The 19,860-nt window shown below is 42.3% G+C and overlaps 1 protein-coding gene across 2 annotated transcripts in view; it reads right to left on the bottom strand.

Annotated features, from left to right (window-relative positions):
* Positions 1-19,860, bottom strand: part of rhbdd1 (rhomboid domain containing 1) — a 93,612-nt gene that overhangs the window by 65,077 nt on the left and 8,675 nt on the right. For both annotated transcript variants that reach the window (XM_043702861.2, XM_043702862.2), the window contains exons 2-3: positions 11,524-12,033; positions 7,125-7,257 (exon numbers count right to left, since the gene is read on the bottom strand). In XM_043702861.2, the coding sequence (XP_043558796.2) occupies positions 7,125-7,257; positions 11,524-11,956 (566 nt within the window). In that variant the 5' untranslated portion in view covers positions 11,957-12,033. The remainder of the gene's footprint in view (positions 1-7,124; positions 7,258-11,523; positions 12,034-19,860) is intronic.

The raw sequence follows: 19,860 nt of genomic DNA, 5'->3' as shown, positions 1-19,860 counted from the left end.
TTCGGGCATAAGCCCTTCTTCAGGAATGAGGGCTAGAGTCAACTTGCCCAATATAGAAACAAATTGAAATGAAATTTGTAAATGGCCAGTTATCACCTAACTGGTGCGTTCTACATGACTGCCTCAGTCAATAAGAGTTCACTTGCCAACAAATCAACACATTTTTCTCATATGTATACACATGTTGTTCGCTTTCATATTGCTATTCTTGAAAATATCCTGAAGAGTAAAAACTGACAAATGTGCCTCTTTTTCAGCAACTCTCATGTTCCATGCTACTGAATGACAACATTAATAGCTTCTTGACTCTCCTGTTACGGATCAGACATTAATCAGATTACTTGAGCAAAGTACCAGAGACAAAAACAACACCTATGCAGCTTTCCCAGCATAAGAATGGCTTGCAAACAACAATAAGCAGAAAGAGATCATAGAGATGTAGGAGCAGAAGTAGGCCATTCAGCACACTGAGTCTGCTCTGCTATTCAATGAGATTATAGCTGATTGAATGATTCTCCCAACATTGCTTTCCTGCCTTTTCCCTAAAGCCCTCGATTGTCTTACTGATCATTGATCTGTCTATGTCAGTCTTGGATATACTTAATGACCCAGTCTCAACAGTCCTCAAAGATGAAAGAATTCCACAGATTCACAAGATGCTGCTCTGTTACTCTGACACCATTTTTTAAGACTGCCTCGTTGTACGTTAATAGATCCAAAATAGTCTGATCCTGGGTTGAAACACAACATAGATTCCCAAAACTGTCTCAAATTCAGTCTGTGAACTCCTCCTTATGGTTGGCTGTGCCAATTTTGCCTAACCCAATTGACATGAAGATTATGAAGTCACCCAGAATTAATGTACAAAAGAAGAACAAACGAACCTTACAGCACAGGAACAGGCCCTTCGGCCCTCCAAACCTGCATCGATCCAGATCCGCTATCTAAACCTGCTACCTATTTTCTAAAGGGTCTGTATCCTTCTGCTTCTTGCCCATTCATATATCTGTCTAGGTACATCTTAAATGACGCTATCGTGTTCACCTCTACCACCTCCGCTGGCAATGCATTTCAGACACCCACCACCCTCTGCATAAAGAGCTTTCCACACATATCTTCCCGAAACCTTCCCCCTCTGACCTTGAACGCACGACCGCGAGGGATGGAGTCCACCACTCTGGGAAAAAGCTTCTTGCTATCCACCCTGTCTATACCTCAATCAGGTCTCCCCTCAACCTCCGTCATTCTAATGAAAATAATCCTAATCTACTCAACCTCTCTTCATAGCTCGTGCCCTTCATACCTGGCAACATCCTGGTGAACCTCCTCTGCACCCTTTCCAAAGCATCCACATCCTTTCGGTAATGTGGCGACGAGAACTGTATGTAGTATTCCAAATGTGGCTGAACCAAAATCCTATACAACTATAACACGACCTGCCAACTCTTGTACTCAATACCCTGTCCAATGAAAGAAAGCATGCCATATGCCTCTTAACCACTGTCCTGACCTGTGTTGCTACCTTCAGGGAACAATGGACCTGAACATCCAGATCTCTCTCTACATCAATTTTCCCCAGGACTTTTCCATTTACTGCTATGTTTGCTCTTGAATTGGATCATCCAAAATGCATCACCTCACATTTGCTCAGATTGAACTCCATCTGCCATTTCTCCACCCAATTCTCCAATCTATCTATATTCTGCTGTGTTCTCTGACAGTCCCCTTCACTATCACAATGTGACACTCTTAGTGTCACCTGCAAACTTGCTAATCCGACCACCTATACCTTCCTCCAGATCATTTATATATATCACAAACAAGGGTGGTCCCAGCACAGTTCACAGGTCACAGAAACTCCCTTCCACTACTATTCTGTCTCCTGTTGCCCAGCCAGTTCTGTATCCATCTAGCGAGCACACCCTGGACCCCATGCAACTTCACCTTCTCTATCAGCCTACCATGGGGAACCTTATCAAACACCTTACTGAAGTCCGTGTATATGACATCTACAGACTTTCTCTCAATCGACTTTGTCACAGCACAGAAACAGACCCTTTGGTCCAACCCGTCCATGCCGACCAGATATCCCAACCCAATATAGTCCCACCTGTGAGCGCCCGGCCCATATCCCTCCAAACCCTTCCTATTCATATACCCATCCAGATGCCTTTCAAATGTTGCAGTCGTACTAGCCTCCACCGCTTCCTCTGATAGCTCATTCCATACACGTACCACCCTCTGAAAAAGTTAGCCCTTAGGTCTCTCTTATATTTTTCCCCTCTCACAGTAAAACTATGCCCTCTAGTTCTGGACTCCCCCACTCCAAGGAAGAGACTTTATCTATTTATCCTATCCATGTCCCTCATGATTTTATAAGCCTCTATAAGATCACCCCTCAGCCTCCGACACTCCAGGGAAAACAGTCCCAACCGATTCAAGCTCTCCCTATATCTCAAACCCTCCAACCCTAGCAACATCCTTGTAAATCTTTTCAGAACCCTTCCAAGTTTCACGATATCAGAATTGCATGCAATATTCCAAAAGTGGCCTTACCAATGTCCTGTACAGCCGCAACATGCCCCCCCCCCACCCCCAACTCCTGTATGCAATGCTCTCACCAATAAAGGAAGGCATACCAAACGTCTTCTTCACTATCCTATGTACCTGCGACTCCACTTTCAAGGAGCTCTTTGTTCAGCAACATTCCCTAGGACCTTACCATTAAGTGTATAAGTCCTGATAAGATATGCTTAACCAAAATGCAGCACCTCACATTTATTGGAATTAAACTCCATCTGCCACTTCTCAGCCCATTGGCCCATCTGATCAAGATCATGCTCAGGATCACTGGGCCGACAGCTCCCTGGCTTGTCCTTACCACCTTTCTGAAACAGTGGCACCACATTAGCCAACCTCCAGTCTTCCGGCACCTCACCTGTGACTATCAATGATACAAATATCTCAGCAAGGGGCCCATCAATCACTTCCCTAGCTTCCCACAGAGTTCTAGGGTCCACTTGATCAGGTCCTGGGGATTTATCCACTTTTATGCGTTTCAAGACATCCAGCACTTCCGCCTCTGTAATCTGGACATTTTTCAAGATGTCACCATCTATTTCCCCACATTCTATACCTCTATTTCCTTTCCCACAGTAAACATGGATGCAAAATATTTATTCAGTATCTCCCCCATCTCCTGCAGTTCCACACAAAGGCCACCTTGCTCATCTTTGAGGGGCCCTACTCTCACCCTAGTTACCCTTTTGCCCTTAATGTATTTGTAAAAACCCTTTAGATTCTCCTTAATCCAATTTGCCAAAGCTATCTCATGTCCCCTTTTTGCCCTCCTGGTTTCCCTCTTTAGTATACTCCTACTGCCTTTATACTGTAAGGATACACTCGATCTATCCTGTCTATACCTGACATATGCTTCCTTCTTTCTCTTAACCAAACCCTCAATTTCTTTAGTCATCCAGCATTCCCAAGACCTACCAGCCTTTCCTTTCACCCTAACAGAAATATACTTTCTCTGGATTCTCATTATCTCATTTCTGAAGGCTTCCCATTTTCCAGCCACCCCTTTATCTGTGAACATCTGCCTCCATCAGCTTTTGAAAGTTCTTGCTTAATACAGTCAAAATTTGCCATCCCAGAACTTCAACTTTTAGATCTGATCTATCCTGTTCCATCACTATTTTAAATCTAATAGAATTATGGTCGCTGGCCCCAAAGTGCTCCCCCACTGACACCTCAGACACCTGCCCTGCCTTTATTTCCCAAGAATGGGTCACGTTTTGCACCTTCTCTCGTGGATACATCGACATACTGAATCAGAAAATTTTCTTGTACATACTTAACAAATTCTTCTCCATCTAAACACCATGGCAGTCCCAGTCAATATTTGGAAAGTTAAAATCCCTGACCATAACCACCCTATTATTCTTACAGATAACTGAGATCTACGTATTCAAAGAATTCTATTAAGTTGGTAAGACAAAACCATGCTGCCGATCACTGATAAGTCCATTTTCTTGCAAATGGGAATAGATTCTATCCTTCAGTATGTTTTCCGTCAGGCTCACCGGTCTATAATTACCTGGATTATCTCTGCTACCTTTCTTAAACAAGGGGACAACATTAGCAATTCTTCAGTGCCCTGGGACCTCACCCGTGTTCAAGGGTGCTGCAAAGATATCTGTTAAAGCTCCAGCTATTTCCTCTCTTGCTTCCCTCAGTAACCTGGGATAGATCCCATCCGGACCTGGGGACTTGTCCACCTCAATGCCTTTTAGACTACCCAACACCTCCTCTCTCCATACACCAACTTGACCGAGAATAATCAAACATCTATCCATAACCTCAACGGCCCATGTCCCTCTCCTCTGTGAATACCGATACAAAGTACTCATTAAGAATCTCGCCCATTTTCTGACGGATAACTTTCCTCCTTTGCCCTCGAAAGTCAAGATGTACAGCACAGAAACAGACCCTTCTGTCCAACCCGTCCATGCCAACCAGATATCCCAACCCAATCTAGTCCCACCTGCCAGCACTTGGCCCATTTCCCTCCAAACCCTTCCTATTCATATACCCATCCAAATGCCTTCTACATGTTGCAATTGTACCAGTTTCCACCACATCCTCTGGCAGCTCATTCCATACACATACCGCCCTCTGTGAAATAGTTGCCCCTTAGGTCTCTTTTATATATTTCCCTTCTCACCCTAAGGCCAACCTTTTCTCTAGTAACCCTCTTTCTCCACATAGATGGAGAAAAGTCTTTGGGATTTTCCTTAATCCTATTCGATAAAGATATTTCATGACCCTTTGAACCCTCTTAACTGCTCATTTCTGATTGGTCCTACTTTCCCAATATTCTTCCAAAGCTTCGTCTGTTTTCAGTTGCCTAGACCTTATGTATGCATCCTTTTTCCTCTTAGTTTGTCTCACAATTTCACCTGTCATACATGGTTCCCTAATTTTGCCATTTCTATCCCTCTTTTCCACAGGGATATGTCTGTCCTGCACTCTAGTGAGCCTCTCTTTAAAAGCTTCCCACATACCGAATGTGAATTACCCTTCAAACAGCTGCTCCCAATCCACATTCCCCAGCTCCTGCTGGATTTTCCTATAGTTGGCCTTCCCCCAACTTAGCGCTCTCCCTTTAGGACCACTCTCATCTTTGTCCACGAGTATTCTAAAACTTATGGAATTGTGATCGCTATTCCCAAAGTAATCCCCCCCACTGAAACTTAAACCACCTGGCAGGGCTCATTTCCCAACACAGGTCCAGTCTGGCCCCTTCCTGAGTTGGACTATTTATATACTTTTCACTAAGACCCTCCTTACAAATTCTGCTCCATCTAAACATCTAGCACTAAGTGAATCCCAATCAATGTTGGGAAAATTAAAATGTCCCATCACCACCACCCTGTTGCTCCTACATGCCTCATCCAGAGGCTCACTGATGATGTTACCTAGTATGGTGATGAAACGTCTGAAAACGAACCTTACAGCTCAGCAAGCAAACCTACATCCAGAACCTCAACCTGAGCTACAAATCTTCTCAAAACATGCTAACATCTTTCCATAATCTGTTTACATATTTGTACCTCTATCTCACACTCGCTGTTGGGCAGCCTGTAGTACAGCCCCAACATTGTTAATGCACCCTTCCTATTTGAGCTCTGCCCATATTGCCTCACTGCTCGAATCCTCCACAGTGCCCTCCTTCAGTCCAGCTGTAATATCCTCTGACCAGCAATGCAACTCCTCCACCCCTTTACCTCCCTCTCTGTCCCTCCTGAAGCATGTATATCTTGGGATATTTAGTTGCCAACCATGCCCTTCCCTCAACCAAGTTTCGGTAATAGCAATACCATCATACTCCCAGCCCTAAGTACATCTGCCTTACCTACTACACTTCTCACATTAAAACAAATGCACTTCAGACCACCAGTTCCCTTTGCATTCATCATCTGCTCCCAGCCTACCCTTCTCCTTAGTCATGCTGACTTCATTATCTATTTCCTTACATGCTTTAGTTACTACCTCCTCACTGTCCACTAACTTCCTCATTTGGTTCCCATCCTCCTGCCACATGCCTTTATTATCTCCTGATTTATTCTGGCCTACCTTATAGCTACTGTTAGGGGCCTATAGACTTTAGCAATAAAAGGTCAAAATTTCATTTGGCCTCATTACCTGTTGCACTTGCATAGTAGCTTTCTGCAATTTGTGTAGAAAACAATGATCTCTCTGCACAAAAACAGTTTGAAGTTTTGCTCCATTTCAATAATAATATCTTTCTGACTAAAATGGATAATCTCACTTATCCACTTTAAAACTCAACCTGCCAAAGTTTGGTCTTTTCACCTAACCTCCCGATATCACCTTGGTAAATTTTTTACTACTTCACTGCAATTTACTTGCCTGCCTATTTTACTAACATCCACAAATTTGGCTTCTGTATATTTTATCCCCCATCCAAGTCATTAATATAGATTCTAAATAGTTGGGATCTCAGCACCAAACCCTGTAGCAGCCCACTAGTCACAGCTTGCCAACCCAAAAAAGACAAATTCAGCCCAACTTTCTGCTTTCTTTTGGTTAGCCAATCCTCTATTCAAGCTAATAGGTTACCCTAACCTCAGTGTCACTGATGGATTGTACTACAACCAGACCAATCCACCTGCCATTGCAGGCTGCGCTTCATTAGAATCCAAAAACATCAAACAGATCAGCATTAATTTCACACAATGTATTTTTCTTCAGCTTCCAGAAAAAAGCAGCATTTGTGTATCCTCTGCTTCCCAAGACCCTCTATTATATTTTTTTTCAAAGCACCATTATTTAAAGTTTTATAAACACTGTTAATGTTTCTTTTCTATTGTACTATTAACAATCGCTGCAAAAATACCATTTATTGCATTATTGCAACAATAGTTACACTAAATTGTTGGTACTTCACTATAATTACAGAAAAATATTTTTAAAATTCTGGTTCCTGACATTTTAAAGTCATTGAACAGCTATCAGTTTTCCGAGAAGAATCGTTTTGGGAGTCAAAACAAGATTTGTTTTAGGTGAATTACTGTGTCGTAGATTGCGTGCTCACTTACCCAGGAGCAATCAAATGAATTGCTATCAACTCAGCCCAGCATGCATACTGTCCCTGCACTGGGAAGCCCAACACGTAACTGATGCTTCCAGGGTTGTAATGGTTGTTCACAACTTTCAGAGCAAATAAAACACCTGAAATACAAAATAAACGAACACATTTCACATAAATCCCCATACTTCCTATCAAGACCATACACACGCAATGCAATTATTCCATGGATGTTGCAAGTACATGGGTCTAACTGCTAGATGCTTTGCCAGAAAGAGTCTTCAGGAAGACAATCTGGATCAGTCTTGCTCTGCTTATATCTTGCCAAAATCATGTGAACAACCCAAGGTAACCCATTCCTTGAATTACCTCCTCTCCATTGACAGGCCCCACGAAGTGCAACTGACCAGACGACTTCAAACGGAGAAGTGATTGCATTATAATGTTGTAGGCAAAGCTCTGAAATCTGAAAGATTCTATTTCCATTAAATTCATTTAACAAAATGTGCAAAACAAAGCAGTTTTCTTGCAGGAATTTTAAAATAGCACATCTGATTAGATTCTCTACAGTATGGAAACAGGCCCTTCATCCCAACAAGTCAACACCGATTCTCCGAAGAATAACCCACCCACCATCCTACACTTACCCCTGACTAATGTATCGAGCACTATGGGCAATTTAGCATGGCGAATTCACTTGACCTGCACATCTTTGGATTGCAGGAGGAAACCGGAGCACCTGAAGGAAACCCACGCAGACACGGGGAGAATGTGCAAACTCCACACAGACAGTTGCCTGAGGCAGGAATCGAACCTGGGTCCCTGGCACTGTGAGGCAGCACTGAGCCACCGTGCTGTCCCCATTCAGTCTCATACGTGATTGAATAACAACTAGTTCACAGAACAGTACCGTATAGGCCCTTCAGTCCTCGATATTGTGCTAACCTTTTATTTGACTCTAAGATCAAGCTAACCTATATACCCTTCATTGTATTATCATCCATGTACCTATCCAAAAGTTGCTTAAACGTCCCTTATGCATCTGACTCTACCACCACCACTGGCAATGCACTCCACACACCCACCTCTCTCTGTGTAAAGAGCCTATCTCCCCTAAACCTTCCTCTAATTACCCTAAAATTATACCCCCTTGTGATAGACATTTCTGTCCTGGAAAAATGTCTCTGGTTATCAACTCTATTTATGGCTCTCATCATCTTGTGCACTTCTATCAAGTCACCTCTCACCCTTCTTCACTCCAATGAGAAAAGCCCTAGCTCCCTTAACCTTCCTTCATAGGAAATACCCTCCAGTCCAGGCAACATCCCGATAAATCTCCTCTGCACCCTCTCCACATCTTTCCTATAATAAGGTGACCAGAATTGAACCAATATATAGAGCTGCAACATAACTTCGCAGCCCTTAAACTCAACCCCCCTGCTAATGAAAGCCAACACACCATACACCTTCTTAACAATCCCATCAACTTGGGTGGCAACTTTGAGGGATCTATGGACGTGGATCCCAAGATCCCTTGGTTCCTCCACACTGCCAAGAATCATACCTTGAACGCTGTATTTTGCATTCAAATTTCACCTTCACACTTTTCCAGGTTGAATTCCATCTGCCACTTTTTCGCCCAGCTCTGCATCCTGTCAATGTCTATTGTAACCTTCAACTGCCCTCTACACTATCCATAACTCCACCAACCTTCATGCCAGCAAATTTACTAACCACCCTTCCATTTCCTTATCCATATCATTTATAAAAATCACAAAGAGCAGAGGCTCAAGAACAGATCCCTGCGGAATACCACTGGTCACCGAGCTCCAGGCTGAATACTTTCCATCAACTACTGCCCTCTGTCTTCTATGGGCCAAACAATTCTGTATCCGGACAGCCAAATTTCCAGTATCCCTTATCTCCTTATTTTCTGAATGAGACGACCATGGGGAACCTTATCAATCACCTTGCCAAAATCCACATACGCCACATCCACTGCCTTTCCCTGTGTACACAAGGTGGGCTGCCATGATCAGACAGGTCTTTCATTGCTCTTCTAGCAGCAATGGAATTATTCTACCGGGGAGTAGGCTTCTCACTAGTGACCTGCCATTTCAGTGCATGAAGAGCACGCTGTTTTGGTTCATCAGTTGTATCACTGCAAATGTAAACTTTTGAAAGAAATCAAATCTTAAAAACTTCAGGGGAGATTGAGACACACAATTATAAACACTCTCCTCTTGGAACTGGGTTTAAATTCAACATAATGTAGTGTGAAAGGATGAAAGCCTTCTGTGTTGGCCAAGGTCCGATCTGGAATTAGTGCCATCAATTCTAATTCCACCGTTGATACAAAAACTGCCAAAAACCGACCCAATTTTCACTAATGGGTTGATATTTTTAAAAACTTCCAACCTACTATCCATTCTTTAATAGAAATGTTTGCAAAGTTACAATGAAGACATTTACAATTTCTTCATATATTTCTTTTATTAACCTGGGGTGGGAATTATCATGTTTAGATATTGTCTGCCAGGAGTCTCATTATTTCCTCCTTGTTTTAAAAACTTTTAACATTAAAACTTAAGTTCATCTATTTGATTTACTTTTTTACTTTCCATTCTATCACTTTAATTTTTAATCATGATGAAGATGGATACAAAGTCACCGCTGACAATCACTTGCTCACAAGTATGAAAGTCCATCTAGGAAATCTTGAGCCACTGGTCACATATTCAGTGGAGTTGAAAATGTGTTGCTGGAAAAACGCAGCAGGTCAGGCAGCATCCAGGGAACAGGAGAATCGACGTTTCGGGCATAAGCCCTTCTTCAGGAAGATAATTCAGGAAACAGAATTGTTTCCTGAAGAAGGGCTTATGCACAAAACGTCGATTCTCCTGTTCCCTGGATGCTGCCTGACCTGCTGCGCTTTTCCAGCAACACATTTTCAGCTCTGATCTCCAGCATCTGCAGACCTCACTTTCTCCTCACATATTCAGTGGATCCTTGCGTGGCTGATCAGCCCAACCCGAGAGCAGCATATCCAACCACACAGCTGGCAAGAGTTTGCACGAGGTGATCTTGAGATCACTGGCATTCCTTTCTTCAGGTCCTTTTCTGTATATTCAGTTGGTCCCAAAAAATGGTGTCCCGACATACAGGAGCTTCCTCAAGTGGTTTCATCTGAACAAGGGTTTCTCATACATTGAGGTCTATGTTGCATTCAGGGAGTCTTTGAAACACTTCAGTTGTTCTCTTTGTGTTGAGCAAAGCTGATTTGCTTTGACAATTGGAACTCACTTCCAATACCCATTGAATAAATCCGGTATTCCCTATTTCTGTAATATCTGCTTAAATGGGTCTAAACTTTTTTTACCATTTTCTGAATATGTTAATAGAATATTTTATTGACAGCCGTGATATCTATGGCAAGTTTCAACCCTACAATAATACTTTGTAGCCCTTAACACTTGTATTGTTTCCCTTTCTTGTTTTGAAGAGCTGTTGGCCAGAATTCCACAGTTCTTTCAATTTATACATATTTATGCTAACTTTAAACTGCATATTATCTCAATCATTGATCTGTACTGCTGAGCTACACAAATGGAACTATTCGTTTTCAGGAGTATGTGCTGTTATTGAATTGTACCACATACTTCGTTGTCTGTGGGCGGCAAGGTGGCACAGTGGTTAGCACTGCTGCCTCACAGCGCCAGAGACCCGGGTTCAATTCCCGCCTCAGGCGACTGACTGTGTGGAGTTTGCACGTTCTCCCCGTGTCTGCGTGGGTTTCCTCCGGGTGCTCCGGTTTCCTCCCACAATCCAAAGATGTGCAGGTCAGGTGAATTGGCCATACTAAATTGCCCGTAGTGTTAGGTAAGGGGTAAATGTAGGGGTATGGGTGGGTTGCGCTTCGGCGGGGCGGTGTGGACTTGTTGGGCTGAAGGGCCTGTTTCCACACTGTAAGTAATCTAATCTAAAAGTAATCTAATCTAATCTAATCTGTACATTTGCTGGTTAAAAATTTAACTCAATTTTGCCTCATTCTTTCAAAGTCAGCCTTATGTTTGAGGGAGAGGAGAGACGTGTTCCAAACTTAAATGTCAAATTCAACCACATCGAACTTACTGGGTTTCTGTTCTGTTTTTTGGGCTCGTTTTGAATTTCCAGGAGCCACAGTGTTTTGCTTTTATCCAACCATTCTTTATTTCAGAAGATATTCGTCTTTCAAGTTTGGTAAAGCGATTTTAATTTGTCAGTACTTAATGTAGTCGACTAAATTCAGGGTTTTGTTAGACACAGGAGAGGTTTAAGGCTGCACACAAATGTGAATGGTGAATGTGTTGTGAAATGACAGCTCACATTAAAGAAGATAGATTTCGACAAGTAGTAGTGAATGCTCTTACCTGAGAAACCAACTGCACATTGCATTTTATATGAATGGTCTTCCATCAGTTCTTCAAGGAGTTTTTCCAGGACCAAGTAAACGACTCCAATCACAATAGAAAACACCGACAACATGTAGGCAAACCACCTGGTGCCAATCCTTGGCTCCAATTTAATCCCTTTGTACAACATAGACACCATGTTGAAATACAAATGCCAGTCATCGGCATGGTGAAACGGTGAATAAAAGAGACGTTTCCAATCTTTTCTGTTCCAGGTTTCATGCACACTGATGCAAACATCCAATAATGGCTTAATTGGTGACAAGAAAAGATAGACATTCAGCGCCATTGTTATCAGCGTAATGGGTGGAATATTACCAAATCCAACTTGGATTATCTGGCTAAGTAACAGAAGCAATCCCAGGTTCCCTCCTCGTTGTCTGAAACGCATGACTTCCACAATTAGGGATGAAATCAGAGTGGCAAAAGGTCCTTTTGGTTAATTAATATCTTATTGCGGACCAAAGTCTAAAACAACAAAAAAAACTTGCAGTTACACAGCACACACATATTACTAAAATATTTATTTTTGTTGAACAGATTAATTAACACAATAAATTTCACTTTTACGATATTTTGATTAAAAAGAAACAAATGTTGCGCTGCTCAAACGTTATGTGTCAATCTCTACCTAGTTTAACTTTACTACTGTGTTAAATGACAACAAAATTTCCTTACTGTTGGCTAACCACATCTACCTTTGTTACATTATACCATCTCCATGAAAATGGTCTTAATTGCAGGGGGATGTTCATTATTTTAAATCAAAAACTGCACTGAGACTTCAGATGTATCGGCAAGGCTCAAAACAGTTCATACTATAACACTGTTTACATTGTAACCATTAGCTGGCACGTCACAACACGTCACAACTACACGTCACAAATTACCCTCCTCCTAGTTGGACATCAGGAAAATATTACCGTTATCCTAACGTCAGCTAAAAGGAATAATCTATCATAATGGTAAATAAATACTTCCACTGGCCAGACTTATTTGGAGGCAGGAAAAAGGTTCCTTTACACATTAACAGAAAATGTTTCAACACTTTGCAGATGGGCAAAGATTCAGTGGGCTACTATATTTGCTTTTCAATATCTGAAAGAGTGAACTAATAGTATTCAAGGTATTACTTCATATTAAGAGCCAGATATAAAATTTGTCATGCAAGATACTATTCGTTTTAGTTCATGCAAGATAAATCAATGACACGTGACCATTTTGTGACCCATCTCGAACTATGGAAGACATCTTAAGGGATGTCATGGAAATAAGTTACATAAACCCTGGGATCCTACTGTGTAACATTTCTGCCACATCCAAGCAGATATCTGCAAATATTAAGTGCAGAGTATTCTATAATCAAAACTGAATGAAGATTTTCAACAAAATTAAGAGCTTCTATTGATTCTTCGGTTTGTCATATTTACTGCGGAATTTCAGTCAGAATCAGACAGTAATACCAAAGCAAAGTCTGTGAGAAGATTTGTAGCTCGGGTGCTCGTTGTTGTGGTTCTGTTCGCCGAGCTGGGAGTTTGTGTTGCAGACGTTTCGTCCCCTGTCTAGGTGACATCCTCAGTGCTTGGGAGCCTCCTGTGAAGTGCTTCTGTGATGTTTCCTCCGGCATTTATAGTGGCCTGTCCCTGCCGCTTCCGGTTGTCAGTTCCAGCTGTCCGCTGCAGTGGCCGGTATATTGGGTCCAGGTCGATGTGCTTATTGATTGAATCTGTGGATGAGTGCCATGCCTCTAGGAATTCCCTGTTGTGGTTCTGTTCGCCGAGCTGGGAATTTGTGTTGCAGACATTTCGTCCTCTGTCTAGGTGACATCCTCAGTGCTTGGGAGCCTAGAGACATCGCACTCATCCACAGATTCAATCAATAAGCACATTGATCTGGATCCAATATACCGGCCACTGCAGCAGACAGCTGGAACTGACAACCGGAAGCGGCAGATTCAAACCACTACAAATGCCGGAGGAAACATCACAGAAGCGCTTCACAGGAGGCTCCCAAGCACTGAGGATGTCACCTAGACAGGGGACGAAACGTCTGCAACACAAATTCCCAGCTCGGCGAACAGAACCACAACAATACCAAAGCAAAGTTGTTGGACACATCTACTTTTAATTTTGCTTCTTGATACAAATTCATGATACTCTGCATATAACTAGATATTTGAGGAAATAAAACTGGGAAATCAGAGATCATCAGAACGACAGCTCTGAAGATTGAAGAGGAATGCCAGTTAAAATCACAGTGCGAATGCTGGACAGCTGAAAATGCGAGAGAAACTCAGCGGTTCTTGAAGCATCTATAACAGGAAAACCATAGTTAATGCTTCAGACACAACGTGACTCCCCCTTGGAACCAAATATCATTTGCCTTTGGTGCAGTCGTACTTTTCTTTTAAAGAAAAAAAAAAATCAAGTACTTAATGAACATGAACAATGCCCGAGGGAATGCTACAACCACGACAGATGTGGAGCATTTTGTGTTTCCACCCACTCTTGGCATCATGAATCAAAACACAAAAGCAGAAGGGAAGTCTGCCACTCAATGTTTTCAAAAACAAAACTCTAAAGAAACACTTTCAGATTAAGCCACAGAGTGAGGTACAAGTCTTAAAACATGTTGTATCAAATAATGGAAATAAATCCTGGGAAATTTGCTTCTCCTCAATCCTCAGTTGATCAGAGGTCCTGACAGAGAGCTTGTAATAAACTGCTCACTCCAAAGTTTCCCTTTGGATCCCCTAGGCTCCCAACACACATTTCAACCCAACATCAGAACTGGGAACATAAATTAAGCCCATAGAGTCTCACTGTACTGGAGTAAAAATCTTCAGACATACACTGAATGCTACCTTGCCTGAGAAATTTCTTTCAGAATGGAAAGCAGAGCAGTTTTAAGACTACATTTATGAAGGACTAAGAAAATCTTCCATTAATTCATACACTCCGTTTCACATTAGACATCTAAACAACTGGAAATGATATTTTGAAATGCTACAGATAAAAGGAGGGGTAAAATTGTGATCTTTATAAGATGAGAGAATTGTCAACTGCCTGCTCAAGTCCCAGTCTGAACATCTGGAAATGGTTGAGATTTAAGGGTATCTCAGACATAGAAGTAAGATTAACTACGAAAGCAGAGACTGTTGTTGATTCAGGACCTAAAATTATATTATGAAAAACTAACAATTAATTAGTTAGTCTGAAATTTCCTCTTCTGCTATTTCAGTAGATGCATCAACCCATCTGAAATAAATAGGTTAACATCTGTGTAAATAGCAGAAATGAGTGTTTCAGATTCCCTTCAGTATCCTATGATGTAATTTCAAGACAAAAAAAAGTGTATAAAATGCTTTCTTTTTATGAAAAATTAATCCTAAAAAGCACTGTTTTTTCCTCATTACTGTCAAGGTTGCTTATTCAATTATTTATTAGTCTCTAGTCTATGGATTTACATTCTAGCCTATAAATCATTTCAATGTATTCAATATTCCATACTTCAGTTAATGCCTTTGAGATCTGTAACACTGAAGTACTGCTAACATATAATCCTGCTTCCATTCACAAATAAGACAGAATAAAATTGCTCCATGATCCAAACAAAGCTTCAAGATAATGCAGCAATAACTTCTTCAGGATTCCAGCCATGAATTGATAGAAGTTCTTTTGTTTAAAAACCCCATTAGCAAAGATCAGGATTATGACAAGAATCCATTTGGATATTGTTACAGCAAAGGATAAACAGATGTTTTAAAATGAGGAATAGTTTGATCATTATTCGAACAAAGCTCCCTTTTGAGGAAAAAAAAATGATGGACAACCTGCTTGCTGCTCATGGAATGCAATTCCTCCTTAAAATGGGTGTTTTGGGAAGCTGTCTGAAGTTATCCGTGTTTTGGTCAGCATGCTTTGATTAAATAACAGACCAAAGACACTGGGTGAATTGTTCGTTTTCTGCAAGAGATTTCTCAATCCTGGCTGCCACCCCCAAATGTACAAATATTAAGAATACCCTTTGGGCAAACTAGCTGCATTGACCCAGCCTACCACGTGCCTGCATATTTTTTCACCAACTCAGAAATAAATTGGAGTTGGAAAAGGGAGTTCCATGAATAAGCAATATATTTGTTTAGAGTGCTGTACATAAGTGATGTGTGTTAACATTTAAAGCATTTCAGAAATGTGCTTTCTCCATACTCACTCCAGCCTTGGGTATCTGGAATAGTTCTCTAGTACAAAGTCAACTCAGTTTCACTGTTATTGCCTGCAACATATTGTATGTTTTTCACAAAATGCCACTCTTCCTTTGGTCAGAGTTAGTGGGGAGGTGACCATCTAGTGTTATTGTCGATGGACAAGTAAAGCAGAGACCTGGCTTGAATCTTATCATGGTAGATAGTGGATTAAATACAATCCTGTAATCATATACCATGAAACTCTTGGCTTTTTTTTTAAAAAGCTATCTGGTACACTTTTAGGAAAGGCAAACTTCTGGCCTTATCCAGTGTGGTCAACATGTGACTCCAATCTCACAGCAATGCAGTTGAGTTTTAACTGAAATGGCCTCGCAATCAATTGCTAGAAAGTTTCAAACAAAAAAGGGAGGGAACCTGACAGACCACCTGGCATTGACTGAGACACCAGAAATAATAATGCCACAAACAAATTGCTCCAACCCTGCAATTCCTCCTCAAAAATATCTGGGGGCCAATGACCAAATTGGGAGAGCTCTCATAATCTAATCAAGCAACAGTCTGACACAGACATACTTATAGACTCACATCTTGTCAACAGTGTCCCAGAAACAGCATCAACATTCCTGTACCATGAGATGTGGAGGCACAGTGGGACAATGAGGAGGCAGCATACACTCACAATAAACCAAAGAAACAGACCCCAGGAACCCCATCCAGGACAAAGATATAAATAGAAAGCAGGAGACAACAGCTTCGCTTCACTTGGAGGTCGCCACTGATGATGTTACCTAGCCAGGTAATGAAACGTCTGGATATCAAACCTACAGCTCAGCGAGCAAACCTACACCCTAAACCTCAATCTGAGCTACAAACCTTGCGTAAAAAAACAGAGATGGCATACAACAAATCAAACCATCTTCTTAGAATACAAATTCAAGCCATTTAAACAGAGTAAAAGTATTACCCCCTTAATGTCAAAACACCATAAGGATATTATTAAATTGCAAAGGATGCAGAAGAGATTTATCAGGATGTTACTTGGACTGGAGGGTTTGAGTTGTGAGAAGAGGCTGGGAATATTTTCCCTGGAGTCAAATAGCTGGAGAAGCACAGCTGGTCAGGCAGCATCCGAGGAGCAGGAGAGGAGATGTTTCAAGCATAAGCCCTTTATCAGGAATGTGGGGGTACCCAAGGGCGCTGAGAGATAAATGGGAGGGTGGTGGGACTGGAGATGGGGGAGGTAGCTGGGAATGCAATAGGTAAATGGAGGTGGGGGGTGATGGTGATAGGTCGGAGCGGAGGGCAGAGCGGATAGCTGGGAAGGGAGATGGACAGGTAGGACAGTTCAAGAGGGTGGTGCTGAGTTGGAGGGTTGGATCTGGCATAAGGTGGGGAGGAGATGACGAAACTGGTGAAATCGACATTGACCCAGTATGGTTGGAGGGTGCCAGGGCAGCAGTTGAGGTGTTCTTCCTCAAGGCTTCGGGTGGTTAGAATATGGCAGTGGAGGCGGCCCAGGACTTGCATGTCCTTGGTGGAGTGGGAAGGGGCATTGAAATGTTTGGCCACAGGGCGGTAGGGATGCTTCCCTGGAGCATAGGAGGAAGAGGGGTGACCTAATAAAATCATGAGGGGCACCGATCCAAAACTAGAGGGCATAAATGTTAAGATGGGAACGGAAAGATTCAAAAGGGACATGAAGGGCGACTTTTTCATAGAGAGGGTGGTTTATATGTGGAATGACCTACCAGAGGAAACTGTAGAGGAGAGTGTAATTACAACAATTACTTGCGTAACACTCACACCAGAGACTCTGTATCCAACACCTTCATAGTTGCAAGAGACTTGAACCTTCAACTTTTACACTGCTTCTTTCTGGAGGTATCATACACCCACCATCAATATCCCAAATTTAAGCTGGCTCTTCAGGGTTTTAATCACACCACTCTGGTCTGAGACAAACACTAAATTGTCACTGTCCTTCGCTACTCAGGAGCATGGATCTATACAACCATCCTAATCCACACGTCACAGGACTTCCACAAGGTCAAGTGAAAGTTAGAAGTTTCCATCTCTTAGCTCTGGGTGCTTCCCTCAAGTTGTTAAGAAAAAAGTTTCAGAAATCTCTAACAGTCTTTGAGGTCCCATTATTTACCTTGCTAGCTCGCAAAACAATCTAAAATAAAAATTCACATGCTCACGAGGTGAGGAATAGGGAGAGAGAGCAGTTGAACATGTAACTACAGGGATGGTGCAGGAGGGAGGGTTTCGGATACCTGGATAATAGGGGCACATTCTGGAGTAGGGATGGTCTACACCTGAACCAGAGGGATACCAATATCCTTTTGGGGTTGGGGGGGGGGGGGGGAGTGATTTGCTCATGCTCTTCGGGAGGATTTAAACTAATTCAGCAGGGGGGGGCGGGGGGGGGGGGGGGGGGGGGGGGTGAGAACCTGAATTGTTGCTCCAGTGTACCGGAGGTTGAGAATAGCGAGGTCATGAATAAGGTCACAGGAGTGAACTGGCAAGCAGGAAGATGGTTTGAAGTGTGTCTACGTCAAGGCCAGGAGTATCCAGAATAAAACCTGCAGCATGGGTCAGTACCTGGGATTTTGATGTTGTGGCCATTTCGGAGACATAGATAGAGCAGAGGCAGGAATGGTTGTTGCAGGTTCCGGAGTTTAGGTGTTTCAGCAAGATCAGGGTTCGTGATAAAAGAGGGGGAGGTGGCATTGTTAGTCAAGAATAGTATAACTGTGGCAGAAAGGATGTTCGATGAGGACTTATCTATGGAGGTAATATGGGCTGAGGTTGGAAACAGATGGAGAGGTCACCCTGTTGGGAGTTTTCTATAGGCTTCCGAATAGTTCCAGAGATGTAGAAAGGAGAGCAAAGATGAATCTGGACAGGAGCGAGAGTAACAGGGTAGTTTTTATGGGGTCCTTTAACTTTTCAAATATTGACTGGAAACACTACAGCTCGAGTAGTTTAGAGAGATCAGTTTTTGTCCAATGTGTGCAGGAGTGTGTAGACAGGCCAACAAGAGGCAAGGCCACATTGAATTTGGTACTGGGTAATAAACCAGGTCAGGTGTTAGATTTGGAGGTAGGTAAGCACTTTGGTGATAGTGACCACAATTCAGTTATGTTTATTTCAGTGATGGAAAGGAGTAGATACATACCACATGGCAGGTGTTATAGCTGGGGGAAAGGCAATTATGACACGATTAGGCAAGATTTAGGATGCGTAGGATGGGGAAGGAAACTATAGGGAATGGGCACAAGAGAAATGTGGAGCTTGTTCAAGGAACAGCTACTGCGCGTCCTTGATAAGTATGTACCTGTCAGGCAGGGAGGAAGTGGTCGAGTGAGGGATCCTTGGTTTACTAAAAGAAGTTGAATCTCTTGTCAAGATGAAAGAGGCTTATGTTAGAATGAAGGCTCAGTTAGAGCACTTGAGAGTTACAAGTTAGCCAGAACAGACCTAAGGAGAGAACTAAGAAGAGCCAGGAGGGAACATGGGAAGTTTTTGGCAGGTAGGATCATGGAAAACCCTAAGCTTTCTAAGAGAAAATCAAGAATAAAAGAATGAGTAGGATAAGATGAGGGCCAGTAAAGGACAGTAGTTGCAGTTGTGCATTGAGTTCGAAGAGATAGGAGAGGCGCTAAATGAATATTTTTGTCAGTATTCACACAGGAAAAAGACAAAGACAATGTTGTTGAGGAGAATACTGAGATACAGGCTACTGGACTAGATGGGACTGAGGTTCCTAGGGAGATGATGTTAGCAATTCTGGAGAGTGTGAAAATAGATAAGTCCCCTGGGCTGGATAGGATTTATCTTGGGATTCTCTGGGAGGAGATTGCAGAGCCTTTGGCTATGATCTTTATGTTGTCACTGTCAACAGGAATAGTGCCAGAAGACTAGAGAATAGCAAATGTTGTCCCCTTGTTCAGGAAGGGGAGCAGAAACAACCCTGGTAATTGTAGACCAGTGAGCCGTACTTTGGTTGTGGGTAAAGTGTTGGAAAGGATAAGAGGATTTATAATCATCTAGAAAGGAATAAATTGAATAGGGATAATCAACGC

Source organism: Chiloscyllium plagiosum, unplaced genomic scaffold (assembly GCF_037043375.1).
Source record: "Chiloscyllium plagiosum isolate Xiang-an unplaced genomic scaffold, Cpla_swu_hap1 HiC_scaffold_13, whole genome shotgun sequence".
Classification (NCBI taxonomy): Eukaryota; Metazoa; Chordata; class Chondrichthyes; order Orectolobiformes; family Hemiscylliidae; genus Chiloscyllium; species Chiloscyllium plagiosum.
The sequence above is the reverse complement of the archived record's forward strand: the minus strand, read 5'-3'. Positions and strand labels throughout refer to the sequence as shown.